A 16,820-nucleotide genomic window follows, 5' to 3' on the forward strand; every position below is an offset into this window, starting at 1 on the left:
AAGCTCATTTCACAGTTCTTGTTCCACTCAAACTTGACGTTCTTCTTTGTGAGCTGAGTCAAATGAGCAGTTAAGCTAGAAAATTCTTCTACAAACCTGCGATAATAACCTGCCATTCATAGAAAACTACGAATCTCCTTGACCGATGTCAATTTCTCCCAACCAAGTAATGCCTCAACTTTTTCGGAGTTCACTGACACTCCATCTCTTGATATGATATGCCATATGAAGGTAGTCTGTTCGAGACAGAACCCACACTTACTCAACTTTGTATACAACTTCTTTTCTCTAAAAACCTGCAAAACTTGAGTTAGATGGTGAGCATGTTCCTCTCTACTTTTTGAATAGATCAGGACATCATTGATAAATACAATGACGAACTAATCTAAAAATTGTCTGAAAACTCTGTTTATCAAATCCATAAAGATGGCTGGTGCGTTGGTTAGTCCAAATGACATAACCAGGAACTCATAGTGTTCGTACCTGATTCGAAAAGCTGTTTTGGGAATATCTTATACCATGATCTTTACCTGATGGTAACTTGAACGCATGTCTATTTTAGAGAAGACTTGGGCACCCTACAACTGATCAAAAAGGTCATCAATCCTGGGGAGGGGGTACTTGTTCTTGATCGTGATCCTGTTCAGTTCCCTGTAATTAATAAATAACCTTAATGTCCATATCTCTTTCTTGCAAATGTGACTCCAGCACCCTAAGGGGACACATTATGTCGGATGAACCCATTATCCTGCAATTCATTAATCTGTTTCCTCAGCTCTTCCATCTCAACACGACTCATGCGGTAAGGGACAACTGAGATAGATTGGGTACTTGACTGAAGATTTATGACGAATTCAACTTCTTTGTTCACTGGTAGTCCGGGTAGTTCATCAAGAAACACATACGGGAAGTCTCGGACTACTGGAATCTTTCGAATGCAAATTTTTTTCTTAGGTTTGCCGAGTTAGAGAAAACAACCAAGTTAAAGTACTTTGTAATAGAAAAATTTTCATGAGAGAATAATGTTTAAAAAAATTATTAATTTGTAATTGACTCTTCATTAGGAATGTTGAATATAAGTTTCTTATGAAAATAATCTACGGTGACGTGATACGCCGCTAACCAGTTCATTCTGAGGATTACATCAAAGTCCTCCGTGTCAATCTCTATTAGGTCCATCATGGGTGAAACCGAGTCCTGTAGAAGAGAGATCGGATGTTACTGGGGAGAGATTGGGTGGCCCTGTAATGGTGCCGGATGATACAGTGAGGGTTCTGAATTGTATTGTGACGATGTTGGATGATACAACGGAGGAGCATGGTTGCATCGAGGTGGTGTTAGATCCTCTCATTGTAGGGGTCTCATATTGTGGAAGTGGTGGAGGGTCAGACAGTTCCCTCCTCTCTTCCTTGTCCTACTGGGCATAGATGACTCTCTCTAAAATCTTAAAGAGCTGATCGACATCCTCTCAAAGTGACATGCCTTGGGCTGCCCTGTTCAATAAGGGACCTCATCTCCTTGTGTCTCTATACTTATTTTTCACAAAGAAAGGTTGGATGATAGTTCATATTTGGTGTTTTTAAGTCTTTGTATAAAGAATGGTTCTGAGGAATACGGCTCTGATACCAACTGTAAAGACTTGGAACTAAAATAGAAATAAAGTCATAAATAAAATGTGAAAGCGAAATAATAGAGTTAGGATTTATATTTCTTGCACAATACTTTAGAATGCCCAATAGGGCTACGAAAATGTCTATTCTAAAAGAACAAATGAAAATCAAAGAAATAAACGAAAGACAAATAACTAAACAATCTTATGCCGATCTTCACTAGCTTTTGAAGGGAGTTTGGGTGGTGAACTATTCACAACTCCCTTGTTGATCGAGATTTAGATCTTAATCCTCTTGATCTAAAATAGTTAATGAAGGGGTGAGCTACACTAATCCAGTAAGAATATCACACTAATTATATATACAGAAAACTGAAAATTGGTAAAAATCAGAAAAATAACCAATGGAGTCCTTAATTTAATATAAATTCATTTACTATAAAGAAAGCCATTTATTCTATATTTGCGTAACAAGTCTTTTTCAATAATAACTTATGAAAACTCATATTCATGCACTATTATTTATTATATAGAAGATAACAAGAAATAATAATTTTACATCTTTACCCACTTACCGATATCTCTGGGGGTTTATAGAGATGTCCTCCTACTCGTGAATCTAATATCCAATTAAATAATTAATCAGTCGTCCCCATAATTCGTCCGATAATGGACGCCAAATATTTCACCACCTCGATACCCCGTCCAGTATTAAGGTGAACCATATCTCCTAAACCTTACTGGTAAGGGACTTTCCAGTTTCGTCCGACTAAGGTAACGTTCAAAGTAGGGTTCTCTATGTACTGAGCCCGTCTGCCCTTTTCCGAGTACTAAGTAAGTCTTTTCCATATAGATTTCCATCAGTATAACAATCAACCACGCAATAACCATATCTCATTTTATACTCACAGTTCACTTAGACAACAATATAGTTTAACACAGCCAAATAACCAATCGAAATACTGGTACACAACGCAAGAGAACAAATAACCAAATAACCAAAAGAATCTTAAAAATCACCAGTTGAGTTACCCATAATATAATAGTAACCAAATATAGGTAATACAGAAAAATAAATAAAAAATCAAAACGACTGTGAACTAACCAGTTTTAACTCCACTAGTGACTTGTAATTATTTTTAAAGTTCTTTAATTTTTCATAAAAATACACAATTATTAATTATTAAGTCTCAATTTGCCATAACGGAGAAAAAGGTGAGAGATTCTTACTTGAATCGGTGTCCGAAATACCGAACTTTCTATTGCGCCTACTGGTGGCCCCTAGGTTTATTAAATTTTTTTGTGGAGATTAAAACACGTTTCATTTACCTAAAAATATCTCAAAAAATCTGAAATCGGTGTTAAAAATCATTTTCGGCCAATTTCGAGGTTCTGGCACGGCGGCACTGCCGTGTTCTGGTGACGACACCACCACCTGCGACGGTTATTTACCTCAGCCTGACCATTTTAGGTCGATTTTGGCTGGTTTCAGCCGTCTTTATACATATCCATGGGAAAAAACACATTAGGAGACCCCGGTTGACCGAAAAAAATCAGAAAATAGAAACCTAGTAGTGGTGGGGTTTTTCAGGTACGACAACTCTGCTGGTTCACCTTCGCGACTGGAAGTTTTTCTTCGGTCAATCTGTAGAAAATAGAACGGTGAACACAACGATAGACAAATCGCACGAAATGGAAAACGAGAATGGGCTCATCGGAGGAGGTTGCGAATTTTGCCCGTGGCAGCGTCGCCGGGCTTTGCCAACGATTTTCGGTTCACTCACCATTTATTTTGCTCCGATATGGCCACAGGGGTGCTCGAAATTGAATTCCAAATGGGTAGGAGAATTTTTACCTTTTTTGGCGGTCAGAGGTGGCTCCAGTGTGGCGGTGGTCGGTTTCCTTCTCCGGCGACTGGTTCTTCTTCTCCGGTGGAAGGCTGACGGCTAGGGTTCGAGTTCAGTGTGATGTGAAATATTTATACCCACCTCGCGTTAATCTGAGCCGTTCATCGCGTTTAATCTCGACCATCCGATCGCATTTAAGGAGAAAATGAATCTGGACTATTAATCGCGATTTGATCTCGACCGTTTGATCGCGTTTAAAGAAGGAATAAATTTGGGCAGTCTACGCGTACGGGATCGATCCTGGGCCATTCGATCGCAGGGCATGCGGATCGCCTGCGTGGCATCTTGCGTGGTACCAACGTGAGTGTGCCTTGCCACGTGGCGTGCTTCGATTCGTCAGAGTTTCTGACTGGATAGTTTTATGTGGTAAAATTTTTTTTATTTGTACTATTACCTTCAGTTTCTAATTTTTCTTTTAAAAATACCCCATGAACCTAAATTTTCACATATTTTTCTCAAAATTATTTTCAGTTTCATCCATAACTTTTTTTTTTCATAAATTCAACAAAAATTAAAATAAATTAATTTAAAAATAAATTTTTTATATATTTAAAATATTAAAATTGATCCCGGACCAAATTCTAGGCCCAGGTATACATAAATTGTTTAGTTTCGTATTAAATTTATAAATTATGATTAAATTATATATTAATATAATCACAATACGTTAATAAAATAAAAATAATATAGATTTGAAACAATTGCAATATTATGTATAAATATTTATATAGAGCTAAAGCGTTGATACTATTTATTTAAGAGAAAACTACTAAATTAATTTTATAAACTAATTTGTTATAATTTGGTCTGTAATAATTTTTTATTATGATTTTATCTATAATAGTTTGTATTTACTTCCAATGTTTAGTTTCCATATATATATAATTAAAAACCAAAATAGTTTGATAAAATATGCAGAATTAAAAAAAAAAAACTTATTAAAAAATAGAAAAAAAAAACTCATATTTACACAAAATGAACTATTCTTTAAAAATATTTTTGATTTTTTGATTATTTTTAAAATTTAAAATTTAACATGTTAATGTTTTTTAAAACCTTATATATCCTTAATTTTTCTTTAGAAAATGGACAAGAATTAGACTCTTAAAATAGACATAAAATATGTTGGAAACCATATTATAATCTGACTAGTATAGTAAAAATATCATACTAATCACATATACGGAAAACTGAAGATTGGTAAAAATCATAAAAATAACAAATAGAGCACTTAATTTAATGTAAATTCATTTATTATAAAAAAAATTATTTATTCTATATTTATGTAACAAGTCTTTCCCAACAATAACTTATAAAAATTCATATTCATACACTATTATTTATCACATAAAAGATAACAAAAAACGAAAATTTAATATGTTAATGTTTTTTAAAACCTTCAAATATATCCTTAATTTTTCTTTAGAACATGGAAAAGAATTAGACTTTTAAAATAGACATAAAATATGTTGGAAACCATATTATAATTAAAAAAAAAATATCAATGATCAAATTATAAAAAAGTATCAAATTTTAAAGACTTACTCTAGTTAGAGGTACCAAAAAAAAAAACTATATTTGTTTGTATTATGGGATCAATTTGGTTATCATTGATGTCATACTGATTAGTTGTTAAAAATTGATGACCATGGTAATAACAACAAATGATAATCACAACGGTAATAATAATATAATCAAATAGTAATAAACTATAATTATTAGCTCCAAATAGTAGTTGCCAGTATTACAGAAAAATCCTATATATTTACATATATATATATAATTCAAAAAACAAACAAGTTTCAACTTTGTGGAAGAAGAAAATTATACAAGTTTTGAACATTTATGTGCTTCTTTTTTATAAATATAAACTAAATTAATCAAGAAAAAAGAATCTTTACGAAATCTTGGACATTTATATATTACAACATCGACTCTTGCAAAATGCAGGTGGGTTAATATTGATTTATATTTTATATAGAACGATATATACTATTAATATTTTATTATTAGTGTGTGTGTGTGTGTGTGTATATACATGCGAAGACAGATGAAGTATTGAAAGTAGTTCTTTAGCATACCGTAGTTGCAATTAGTTTCATATGCTTTTCTTAGTACTGTGGGCAAGGTGGTCTTTCATTCATCAGGTGGTATTTTTAAAGGATTGCTTAATCAATTCTTTAAATATTCCGAACATAAGGGACATATTCTTTGAGCATATATGTATATATGGGGTGGAACTTACAATGACATTATTGCTTCAAGTAAATAGTACAACTATGAACTGATGATCCAAGTTATTTTGAAGCATAAGGTTCGGTCAAATCAAGTCTCATCAGCCAAAAGAAAAGGGTTTGCAGGGTATCAAAACAAGAATATCTTTTCCCTTTCTTATCATAACAAAAGAAAAAGAGAAAAGATGTAAAAGAGTCTGAATTACATGGATTTTCTGTTTTTAGAATCACATGAACCTGAAAACAAATAAGGCCAATGCAGGTACGACATACCCTTCTCTTTTTTATTCTTTTTCTTTTAAAAGAAAATTACTGAGAAGGAATTTAAGGTGCTGAAAATCACTGATGTCATTCCTAAAAGTGATAAACCAAGCAGGTTTCTTTTTAGCATGGAGACTCTATTCAGAGAAGAGGTCCTATTTGTACACATCAACTCTTTATTGTTTTAATATTTAATTATGATTAAATGATTGTTATATATATATATATATATAGTCTTTTTTGTAAGAGATCCTGAATTGGAATTGAATTGAATTGTGATCTTATCCTCATATATTAAAAATTATTTCTATTGTGTTATAATTGATATATATATATATAAATTAACTACAGTAAAATATGAGTTAAAAATAGAAATCCTGATCCAAAATTATTGGTAAACTAATAGAATGACTCAAAAAAAATATTGTTATATCTTTGGATTGGAAAAGAATGGGGTTCTTGGAATTTTCACGTTGATTTTTTTTTTTTTTTTTTCCAAAAGGTGCATTAGTGCTCCCCACTTGATTAGATTATAAGATAATTAAGCATGAACAAGTTTGCCTGGCCGCCAAGCTAAGATCACCTTCGGCGGCCATTAACTCTTCTTCTTCGTCTTCTTCTTCTTCATCTTGCGACATCCATTTCATTTTCTCAGACAATGGTGGATTTTCAATCTTAATTCTTCTTCATTAAACTTGGCCTTGATTTTGTTCAAATAAAAAACCATGTAATTAATCTTGAATCAATCTCTCTAAATGCCCTCAACTCCACCTCCTTCTTCCCCATAAAGTCCAGTTTCCAGCATCAACTCCCATCTTCCATTACTTCAATACCCTCTTCCGGCACCTGCAATTTATTTCTAGCATAATGCAACCAAGGAAGAAGTTTGAAGGTATAAAATCTTGCTGTATATCCCAGGTGCAATTTCACATTTTTTCAAAGTGCTCTTACTTCCCGCCACATCCAAAGAATAGAAAGGAGGAAACTTTTAACTGGTTTTAACCATACAAGGAAGCAATGAATATATGCTTTACACTTAAGCTTAATATAATGTTTCACCAGTTTCTCACTCAATTAAATTTATCACTTTTGATTTTTGAAAAAAAGGGAAGAAGAACGAGAAAGAACAAGAAATAAGATATGGAGCTGGAATTGGGACTCAAGATCACCCGTACGAGAGATGATTTAACTTCTAGTACCGATTTTCGGATTGCAAAAAACCCGTCTGGTGTTTTATTTTGGTCTAAAGAAACAGAGTCCATGTTCATCCTCATTATACATCTCAGAGGTCGTTCAATTTCATTTGTTTTCACCTTTTCTCAGCATTTTATTTGAGTTGTGTTGAGTTGTTTGTGTTTTCCTAAAATGCAGGTTTCAGAAAGGAGAACATCGAGATAGAGATAAACAGAGATGGGAATCAGATTGTAATCAGCGGGAAGAAACCGGTTCAGGAGATGGTACTAATAAATTGGATTATGAGGAAGAAGGAGGTGGAGTTGAGGGCATTTAGGAAGGTTTTTCGGATTCCCTGCATGGTGAATTTGGACAGAATCAAGGCCAAGTTTAATGAAGAAGAATCAACTATGAACATCACCATGCCCAAGAAGGTGAAGGGAATTTCCGGGTTGAAGATTGAGGAAGAAAGCAATGAAGAAGAGTTGCAGGATACAGGAGAAGTCGAAATAGAGAGTAAAACAGGAGAAATACAGAGGATCTCTGTGGATCCCAAACTCGAAAACATGGAGGAAACAAGCCTGACTTCAGAAGAAAGTGCCAACGACCTGAAAAAAGAAGAGACATCGAGAGAAGAAATTTGTGAGAGAGTGAATGAAAGCACAGAAGAAAACGATCCCATGGAGAAAATTGAAGAGCCGTCTGTAGAGTTTCCTGAAACAGAGGAGGAAGAACTGGTAGCAGAAAAATTTGAAGAGAAAAAGATTGAGGAAGAAACAGAGCAAGAAGTTGAAGAGGGAACAGAGATACAGCAAATTGGGGAAAATAAAGATTTCGCCACTGACAAAGACGAAAGTGAACCGGAACTTAATCTTTCTACGGAACTTGAAAATTCGACGGTCGAATTAGTGGAGGTTCCTGATCCGATAATAACAACTGAGGCAATTGAAATGCCAGAGCCAACGCCATTATCGTTCGAAGAAACAGAGAGAGAGGAACCTCCTGCAGCAAACAAGAAATCCGAAACAGAGGAAGTTGCAGAAGCAGAGGAGACATTTACAAATGATGAAGCAGAACAGGCAAACAAACAGACACAATGCCCAGAACCAACAGCAAACGAAGTCGAAGACAAAATCTCAGAAGAATTGGAAAAGGAGAAAGACAAAACAGATGCTCGAGAACATGATCAAGAATCCGAGAAAGAAGAAATTACACAGCAAGTTGGTGAAACAGAGGAGGAGGCTCAAGAAATCCCAGATTTAACCATTAAATTTAAAGGAGAAGAAGATAAACAGACAAATCCAGATGGGAACAAAGCTCCAACCAGAAAATCCAAGAGGCCTAGACTTTGTGATCCTTTACTTGTCGCGGGATCAGCATTGCTTGTGTCACTTATAGTGATTCTGATTCACTTAATCAGATCCAAGAAAAGATAAAAACAACACACCATATAAATCTTCTGCTCTGTGCAAATTGCATTTGGTGATTACCGTATCTGTGTATCAGATGGGATATAACTAGTTGGAGAACTGTATCAAAGGAACATTTTCATATTATTGAAGCGAAGATGGTGCAAGACAACCTTCGCATGTTAAAAGAATAAAATTTCTACATTGACCCTCATCCCTGACTTGATATAACTGGAAATAGAATTTTAACATTTTTTTTGTTTTAACAAGTTCATTGCTTGGATCGAGAATCTTTTGCTTTGCAGAAATTACGTGACAAGAAATTGCTGGAAACTAGAGTTAAAAATCAAAAGAAAAAAAGAAACAGCATGATGTTAAAAAGGGCAGAGGAAGATTTTACTCAGAGTTAAAGACAAGAATCTGATTTAATATGCTCTACAACTAAAAAGATGAATCCAATTTAAACCCAGAAAACCCCTAAAACTTTGTTTCCATACCATAGGATCTTCTTTATATTAATTTATACGTTCCAATAATTAAGTAATATTATTATCAACATTATCTACCTCATAACGAGGACACATAGGGAACATACATTCTGACTCACATACCTTCTTGTTCATTACAACTTGTGGTCGAAAAAAATACTGATATGTTCTTGTGTTCTTGTTGCAGAGTCAATTTTTTCCCGTAGGGTAGTAAAAAAATACTGGCAACCAACTGGGGCAGGGAGGCAGAAGACCTGATATGGTAAATTTTAATTGTGTGACAGTTTTTAATGGAGGCCACCACCACCATAGCCAGTGGGTCCTGCTTTAAACGATTACATTAAATTCGGCAATAGAGAAATCTGAAAGCGATGATCTCTGGTCAGAAAGCTGGGAAGTTGATGGAAAGTAGTAAACGTAATCTGGGTTCCTGCAAACCCATACAGCGATATTTAAAAGCTGGAACTGAATGCAAATAAGCATTATCCATTCGTATCCCAAAAACAAAAAACAATAGCTTTTAGCAATTATTATCAAGGCCTAGATGGCATTATTATAGCCAAGTGTTTCTCCAGCTCCTCTGGTGGGTATCCAGAATATATCAATTCTACTTTTTTAAAAGAGATGTTATAGTCCACCAACCATGCTGCTGCTCCATAGAAGCCAATCTGAATGCGATAGATGATCCGTTTGGTACCTTATAATTACCAGATAAAGAGAGGTAACAGAAAAATAAGATAAAAGACCAATTCAAGAATATAATCAAATACATGGAGCCATTTTCAGCTTCAATAATTGAACGAATTAATGTTTTGACCCACCTGATTAAAAATGGGCAAAACGTCCAGCTGAACCGCCTGCTTAAATCAACCTGCAAACTGCAAAATCGCCTACTATGTAGTCAAAGAGTGTGACAAAATGATGGTTTATATATTGCAGAAAAATTATCCTCCATAGTATCTTGTGCATGACCTGTATATAAATAGTAAATGTTTATTTAACAAAACAGGAACTCAATTAAGCCAAAACAAATCAAGCTGCAGATATATTCCTCTCTTCCTTTTTAACAGAGGGAATATTATTAAACAAGAGACTGGTATAGTTAAAATGATGGAGAATAAGATATCCTCATAGAGATTTAGCTACGAAAATACTTTGCCAACACCCAAGTTTGGAACACATCTGATAAGAAGACAAGATCGTTATGAAAATAATTCAGCTAATACTTGGATCTTGGATTTAAGAGCTTCTGTGCATCTCTACAGTGTCACTCCTCCGGACCACAATGATTGATCCCCCTTCGCTACCATGACAGCATGGTGCACTAGCTTTCTAACAGATAATTGTATCCTGCTCGCCCAGTGAGTTCAACAGTTCTAAATCTGTAAGTCTATCCTATTTTATACTGTTAGGTCTCACTTGGATCAGTTCCCTATTTAATCCTTATCTTATGCATTTACTTCAATTACAGCAGTAACTTGCAAGTAGAACTACATCATAATTTCTATATTTCAACCACTTTGACTCACCTCAAATTCATAAATTTCCAATTTTCACTTCTTTAACTGGGGGTTGAAAATTCATCCAAGGAATTTAAGGTAGGAGCAGATATGATTCAAATATGAATATTATGGTTTAACTCTACCTATAAAGACTAATCTAGTAATTCAGTGATGACATAAGATACGGATTAAATGTACATTACATCAATCATGCAGTTAGACCTTATTATAAAAGAAAATCCATTTTTTTTTTGAGATAAATAAAAGAAAATCCAATAGCAAACACTAAAAGCCACAGTGATTTGATTTTGGCCCAAGTCACAATCAATTTTCCTTTTTCCCTTTTTGCCCTTGGATATCTAGAAATATATTATACGGCACTTGTTACCTCTTGAAGCTGCAACCTTGCAGCGGCATAACCTGAATAGTAGTTCTTCTAACTTTAGCACTTGTATGTCATCCCTTTTCTAGGTGTCCATGATCACTACACCTGCAAAAAGTGACTTGGAATTTTGCTAGCAAAAAAGAGAAGAGTGAAAAAATTTTAACCTGGATAGAAGATAGGTGAATATAATTATAACCCAGGAGAGAAGGCGTGTTTTCTAAGGGAAAATATGATGCAAAGAGTGATCACAGCCGGGCCTCTTCAACAGAAGGCAACTTAAGGAAAGCTTTAGCCAACATAAACCTTTATATACCACACATACTCAAGCCTCTAACTACAAAAACAATGCAGATATTAGAAAAGGAAAAAAGAAAAGCAAATAACCAACTTTTAATGCATAGAGCATGCATCTCTATCCAACTTTATTATTGTCTTCTCTAGTCTAGCTCTTTCCCAGCAATCAAAAAAGCAAGCTCACTATTTCAATATACCACTTAGTTAATCCCACATAACGAAATTCCATGCCAGAAAAAAAATCAAAGTATGTATTGAAATACAGCTATTCTGATCTTTGATTGTGCAATACAAATACTTGCCATTTAACCTTCCACCCAACCTGGTGAAACTGCATGTCACTTTGGAAGTAGGCAGGAAAGGAGCTATCCAAATGTAGGCAGGCAAATAGACATAAATCATTGGAATCACTTGTAAATTCAAAGAAATTGAAGCACACGTTGCTTTCAAGTCAAATTGCAAGTTTTCCCTGTGTAGCTCACGGACTTTCTGCTATCGCCTAGATATTACTCAGATCATAACACAACAGCTTCCAGATACCTGGAAGACTTTCAAAGAACTTAATATGGGACTGTTCAGAAAAGAAAAATTAACAGATGCCATAAACTGATGGCTTTAAGAAAACGTGGCAACATTCAAGTTTATGTAGTACTTGAACAAGGTAACAAGCAAGGCGACTCAAATTAAAAGGAAGCAACCTGACAGTTATGAGATTCCTAAACTTTACAAAATTTTCTGGCCCAGCCCTTTTATAGTCGAAGCTCAAACTCAAACACTTACTACTGGAGCTTGTTTGCTAACTAATGCCATTCAATGTAAAAATTAGTTCACTTGATATAATATGATAACCTTGGCCATATTTCACCATTCAAACACTAGCACCAATATCTCAATCCATGTAATGCCTTCTTGAGTTGTTTGCAGGATGAAGGCTTCCCTAGTTCTAAAAATTCATGCAACTTACATTAGACATAAGCAGCATTAATAACTGATGAATCAGGTCAATCAGATTAATTGATAATGGTGAAGACAAAGGTTCCCAGTTACATCTATCCACAGCATATAGGAGAAGATCCAATATCATAAACAAAATGGTAAAATTCATGCTCTGATGACAAAGATAACTCTGCAGGTTCAGAAATCTGAAGGGGCTAATCATAAACAGCAACAACCCTTTGCTTTGCTGAATGATTGGCAATGAGATACAGCATTTAGTAACAAGAAGTTATAACAATTTCCTCTTTAGAACACAAACGTTATGTACCAAATGAAAAAGAAACAAAACCATGAAATCAGCTACACCAACATGATGCACTTGACTCAGAGCCTGATTATACGACAGCAATACAAGCTAGGCATCAGCACCAGGACCACGAAAGTCCGATTTCATATCCTAATTTTCTTTACACGATATATGGTGATAAATACATTGAAAAATTTCCCTTCTTACCATCTTTATTTTCAGAATATGACTCCATTTTTTCTTCTCTATTCCTGCTTGTCTGAATCTCCGTTGCATTTCAAGAAGCCAGTTTGCAAAAGTTTCCATATTCTGCCATAAACCAGAATAATCAGCCAAAAGAAAATTACTCATTGTGAGCCCTTCCTAACGAGTCAAGCCCCTCAGTTCGGCTGCGGACAATCCTATGAAACACATCTCTAACTTGTCGTTCCAAGGGGTCCAAACCCTCTTTTATTGTTTCACAAACCTGCGCCAACTCTTGTACTCTCTGCCTCACCTCTCCTTCCTTGTCCTCAGCCAATGGGAACTGTACCGAATCAGCCAATTCACTAAGAAGCCTTGAATATTTCTCAATCTGATAAATCTCCTTCAACAACCCACAGGAATTCTTTCTATCCCTCTTCTTCGATTCCTCCAGAATCCTCTCATGGAGCGACATAATTGGCGCCGCCCAGGTGAAATGCCTCGGAATATAGAAATGGACCTGCAGACCACGGTCCTGGCAGGGGATAGCAGCCACGAGAGCCCACATTACGAACAATAGAACCGAACCTATGGTATAGATGGGCACCACAAGCCCATTAGTAGCCACAATTTCGTTCCCGCGCGGAACGGTCAGGTTGGTTCCGATGGCCTGCAGCTGCCGGGCGGCAGACCAAGACCTCGAGACGCTCCAAGACAGAGATCGGAAGTGAGCGATGGAACGATGATGATGGTCCTTGGACGAGGAGCTGTTGTTGTTGCGGCCGAAGGACCGGTTCCTGTGAGCCAGTGTCCCGCCGGAATCCTTTTCATCGAGCATGCCGATTGCCAAATCTATTAGAGCCTTCTTTGCCCGACGAAACTGGCCTTCCCCGAGAGCCCTCTGCTTGCTATCCAAGGCACAAATCACGATATCAAGGAGCTTTTGCCACTGCCTGATCTGCTCAATCCCGTCACGGATCGCATTGCAGACGTCAAGGGCCTTGACGCTGCGCTCAAAAAAGTCGGCGACAAGGCGGTCCAATGGAGGTCTGTGAATGAGAGACCTGTTATTGAAGAGAACGACCCGGAACTCCTCCTGGCAGCAAAGAAACGCATCTAGGAGCTTTCGCACCCACGCCAGCGAGAGCAACTCCTCTGAAGTCGCCGACGACAAAACTACAAACCGATCAGTCACCTGCTTCTGAAAAGCTTCCAGCTCCACCTCGTGACTCCTAACCTCGTTCGCCCCCTCCATCGAATGGACCTGATCGCGCCGCAAAATCAGTACCGAACGACTAGAAGATCCCTGATAGTCCGTAGCTGGCATTCTCACATAGAATTTATCCCAAAATCGACAATGGCCCCCCTCTTAAAACAAAAACCTTTAATCACACTCACGAGAAATGAAACCGAAAAAAAAAATTACGGATCCTGCAACGTCAATTCCAAAGCCTTTTAAAGATCAGGAGTGTGCATTACATTTGATTCGTCCAGAGGAAGACGAAAGAGAAGAGATGAGGAGATGAGAAACCCTAATGGAAGACAAGGGATTTTATTGGGGAGTTTTGGACCGCGTTTTATGGTGGTTGGAAAGGGAAAGGTCTAAACTCACGAGCTGAAAATTAATTTACCATAATTAGAATAATAAAATAAATAATTAATAATAATAGCCCGATTATATAATAATCACAGTAATCTTTTTCATAATTTTTTTATTTTTCTCATTAGTGAAAATAAATAAAAATCATTAAATGGTAAAAAAAAACATTTCCTAAATTTAATACAAGGTCAGAGTAAAAGTAAAGCCTTTAACACGCACCGCACACGCAGCGGACACCGAAACGGAGTACGGCCCCGATAAAATCTCAGCCGTTGGATTAGAATATTCTGTCGTTTTCCACATGTTAACAGCGGGGGTTTTTTCACCTGGGAGCTGCGCTTCTGCTAATGCTTCCAAGACTTTTGTCATCGGGTGATGAACTAATTTCAGGAACGTGGGGTCATGTTTGTACACGTGGAAAACTCTGACTGGGTGAGACGCGGTCATCGGGTGGATGTACACGTGGAAGGTACAGCTGGGTCATCGTTGGCGCGTAATGTGGAGGTGGACTTGGTCTGATTCTTGTTCTAGAAGTGAGAGAGAGAGAGAGAGCATGACGGTTTGATGGGTCGTCGGACGAATTGACGATATTACCCCTAAACGAAAGTGATGTAAATTAGAAAATAAAAAATTAAAATTAATTGTTTTGGTCGTAAAAAGTAAGGGTCGGACCCAGAAAAAGGAATTGAGTTCATCATAAACAAATGTGATGGAAGAAATATATAATAATAATAATAATTTATGATAGAAATATTACGAAGAATATAATTGGCGTCCTTACTCGAAGAAGAGAAGGGTGATCTAGGAAAGTAATATTAATTTATTTTTTAAAAGAAAAAGTGTCATTTATGTAAGAAGTTTATAATCCTAAAGTAAATAATTTGTTTTGATTGGATTAAGATAAAAATTAATATCATTATATTATAATATTATGGATCGCTACATAAATATTTATATCCAGCTAACACATGTATTATGGATTTTTTTTTTTATTCATTTAAAAATTTAAACATTATTTGATGGATAAAAATATTTTGTTTTTCAATTGAATTTAAATTTAGAATTAATTGTAAAAAATAATTGGGGGTTTTTTTTTTTTTTCAAATTCTAACTAATTTAAAATTAATTTACCTTCACTATTTTTAAGTAATCAAGCATACCTCTAAAAAAAATAAAAACACATGAGAGAATCTCAGATATAAAAAACATTACACGTGTAGTTTTGCAACACTGAGTATTGCGCTCTGATCTTCATGGAAAAAGATGCCAATTATCAACAAACAAATAAATGTTATAGATACACACACACACATATACAATATTAGATATATAATGATTTGATACACATTATCTTACAAAATAAATAAATAAATAAAATAGAAGACTTTTGAGCAGCAGACAGAAAATTTTCTGGGTTTAATTTTTATTTGCTGTTGCGAGACCAAAAGAACTCAAAGCTGCAAGCAATGTTTCTTTAAGATCTATTACTAGAATGTGTGTGTGTATATAGTTGAAATTAGATTAGTTTAAAATATCAAATAGAGTTGATCTGGATCAAAGCTGGACATGTCTTCTGTAAGTTTGAAATCTGAATTTATTGAAACAAGAAAACACATGTTGTTGATAAATCAGGTGTGTGTTTGGTTAAATATACTTTATTTTTTTAAATTTTAATTATTTAGTATATAAAATTTAATCATGAATTACGCATTTAATTTAATTTAATCGTGATTTATAATTTATATTTTCAATTATTAAAAAATAAATCACATAAATACTTTTAAAAAATTCATAAAATTCAGTACATATAAATAATAATAATAATAATAAAATATTACACTCATGAGAGAACTGGGATTTCAATTGTTTAATTGTTCACCCGCTATGGGACTTTTTTTTTGCCATTCTAAAAATGTGTATTGATGTACAAACAAATATCTTATAGAAATTAATTTGGAACTTGCTTGACTTTGACTTGCTGTTTATAATTGGTCAAGAAGAAAAAAAATATATATTATTATTACAGATTCATGAATAAAACCAGTGTACGTCTAGCAAATTATATAATACAAGCTTATATGCAATTGTCACTTCATATTCAAACAATCAAAATGTAATGCCACTTGTACATGAGTCATGAAATAATAATGATATTTTTCAACCTCTATTTCTTTTTTCAAATTTTATTTTGGAGTTTTCTGAAAATAATATATATGCACATTGTAAGTTTTCCACACTGTTAAATTTGGGTCAGAAATATTAAAAAAGTGAAAACTTATGTGATTAAATTTATCATGTGGTATTTAGCACGCGTTCAGAATTGTTTTAACTTATACTTGAAGTTCAAAATATTATAAAATAATTGTTAACTAATTAAATAATATTCAATATTTAATAAAAATAACTATAAAAGACTTCGGCACTAAAAAAAAATAGAAATCTAGTATTTGGTTTGTAAATAGTTTACAAACTAATTAAATGACATTAACCAAAAACAATAAATTAAAATTTTTAAAAGTCAATTCAAAAATA

General features: G+C 34.8%; 2 protein-coding genes and 1 long non-coding RNA gene across 4 annotated transcripts; 1 reads left to right on the forward strand and 2 right to left on the reverse strand.

The window, feature by feature from the left end:
* Positions 1-6,590: 6,590 nt before the first annotated feature.
* On the forward strand, positions 6,591-8,722 carry LOC110818837 (uncharacterized). Of its 2 annotated transcripts, XM_088221464.1 has the most exons (3): positions 6,591-6,903; positions 7,119-7,299; positions 7,383-8,722. In XM_088221464.1, exons 2-3 carry the CDS (start codon positions 7,152-7,154, stop codon positions 8,618-8,620), a joined length of 1,386 nt encoding a protein of 461 aa, XP_088077590.1. In that variant the 5' UTR covers positions 6,591-6,903; positions 7,119-7,151; the 3' UTR covers positions 8,621-8,722. The 2 variants fall into 2 exon arrangements, with proteins under 2 accessions (XP_088077590.1, XP_088077591.1); XM_088221465.1 differs by lacking the exon at positions 6,591-6,903 and having other exon boundaries at positions 7,104-7,299.
* A 365-nt stretch (positions 8,723-9,087) lies between these two features.
* On the reverse strand, positions 9,088-9,896 carry LOC148270441 (uncharacterized). The gene is made up of 2 exons (XR_015820164.1): positions 9,724-9,896; positions 9,088-9,511 (listed from the first exon to the last, which is right to left on the reverse strand). It is a non-coding gene; the product is annotated as an uncharacterized LOC148270441 (long non-coding RNA).
* Positions 9,897-12,325: 2,429 nt separating this feature from the next.
* Positions 12,326-14,256, reverse strand: LOC110818711 (plant/protein (DUF793)). The gene has a single exon (XM_022047669.2). The coding sequence runs from the start codon at positions 14,013-14,015 to the stop codon at positions 12,849-12,851; it is 1,167 nt and encodes a 388-aa protein (XP_021903361.1). The 5' UTR covers positions 14,016-14,256; the 3' UTR covers positions 12,326-12,848.
* Positions 14,257-16,820: the final 2,564 nt, after the last annotated feature.

This window comes from Carica papaya, chromosome 1, assembly GCF_054855325.1.
Source record: "Carica papaya isolate Zhongbai chromosome 1, ASM5485532v1, whole genome shotgun sequence".
In the NCBI taxonomy this organism is placed as follows: Eukaryota; Viridiplantae; Streptophyta; class Magnoliopsida; order Brassicales; family Caricaceae; genus Carica; species Carica papaya.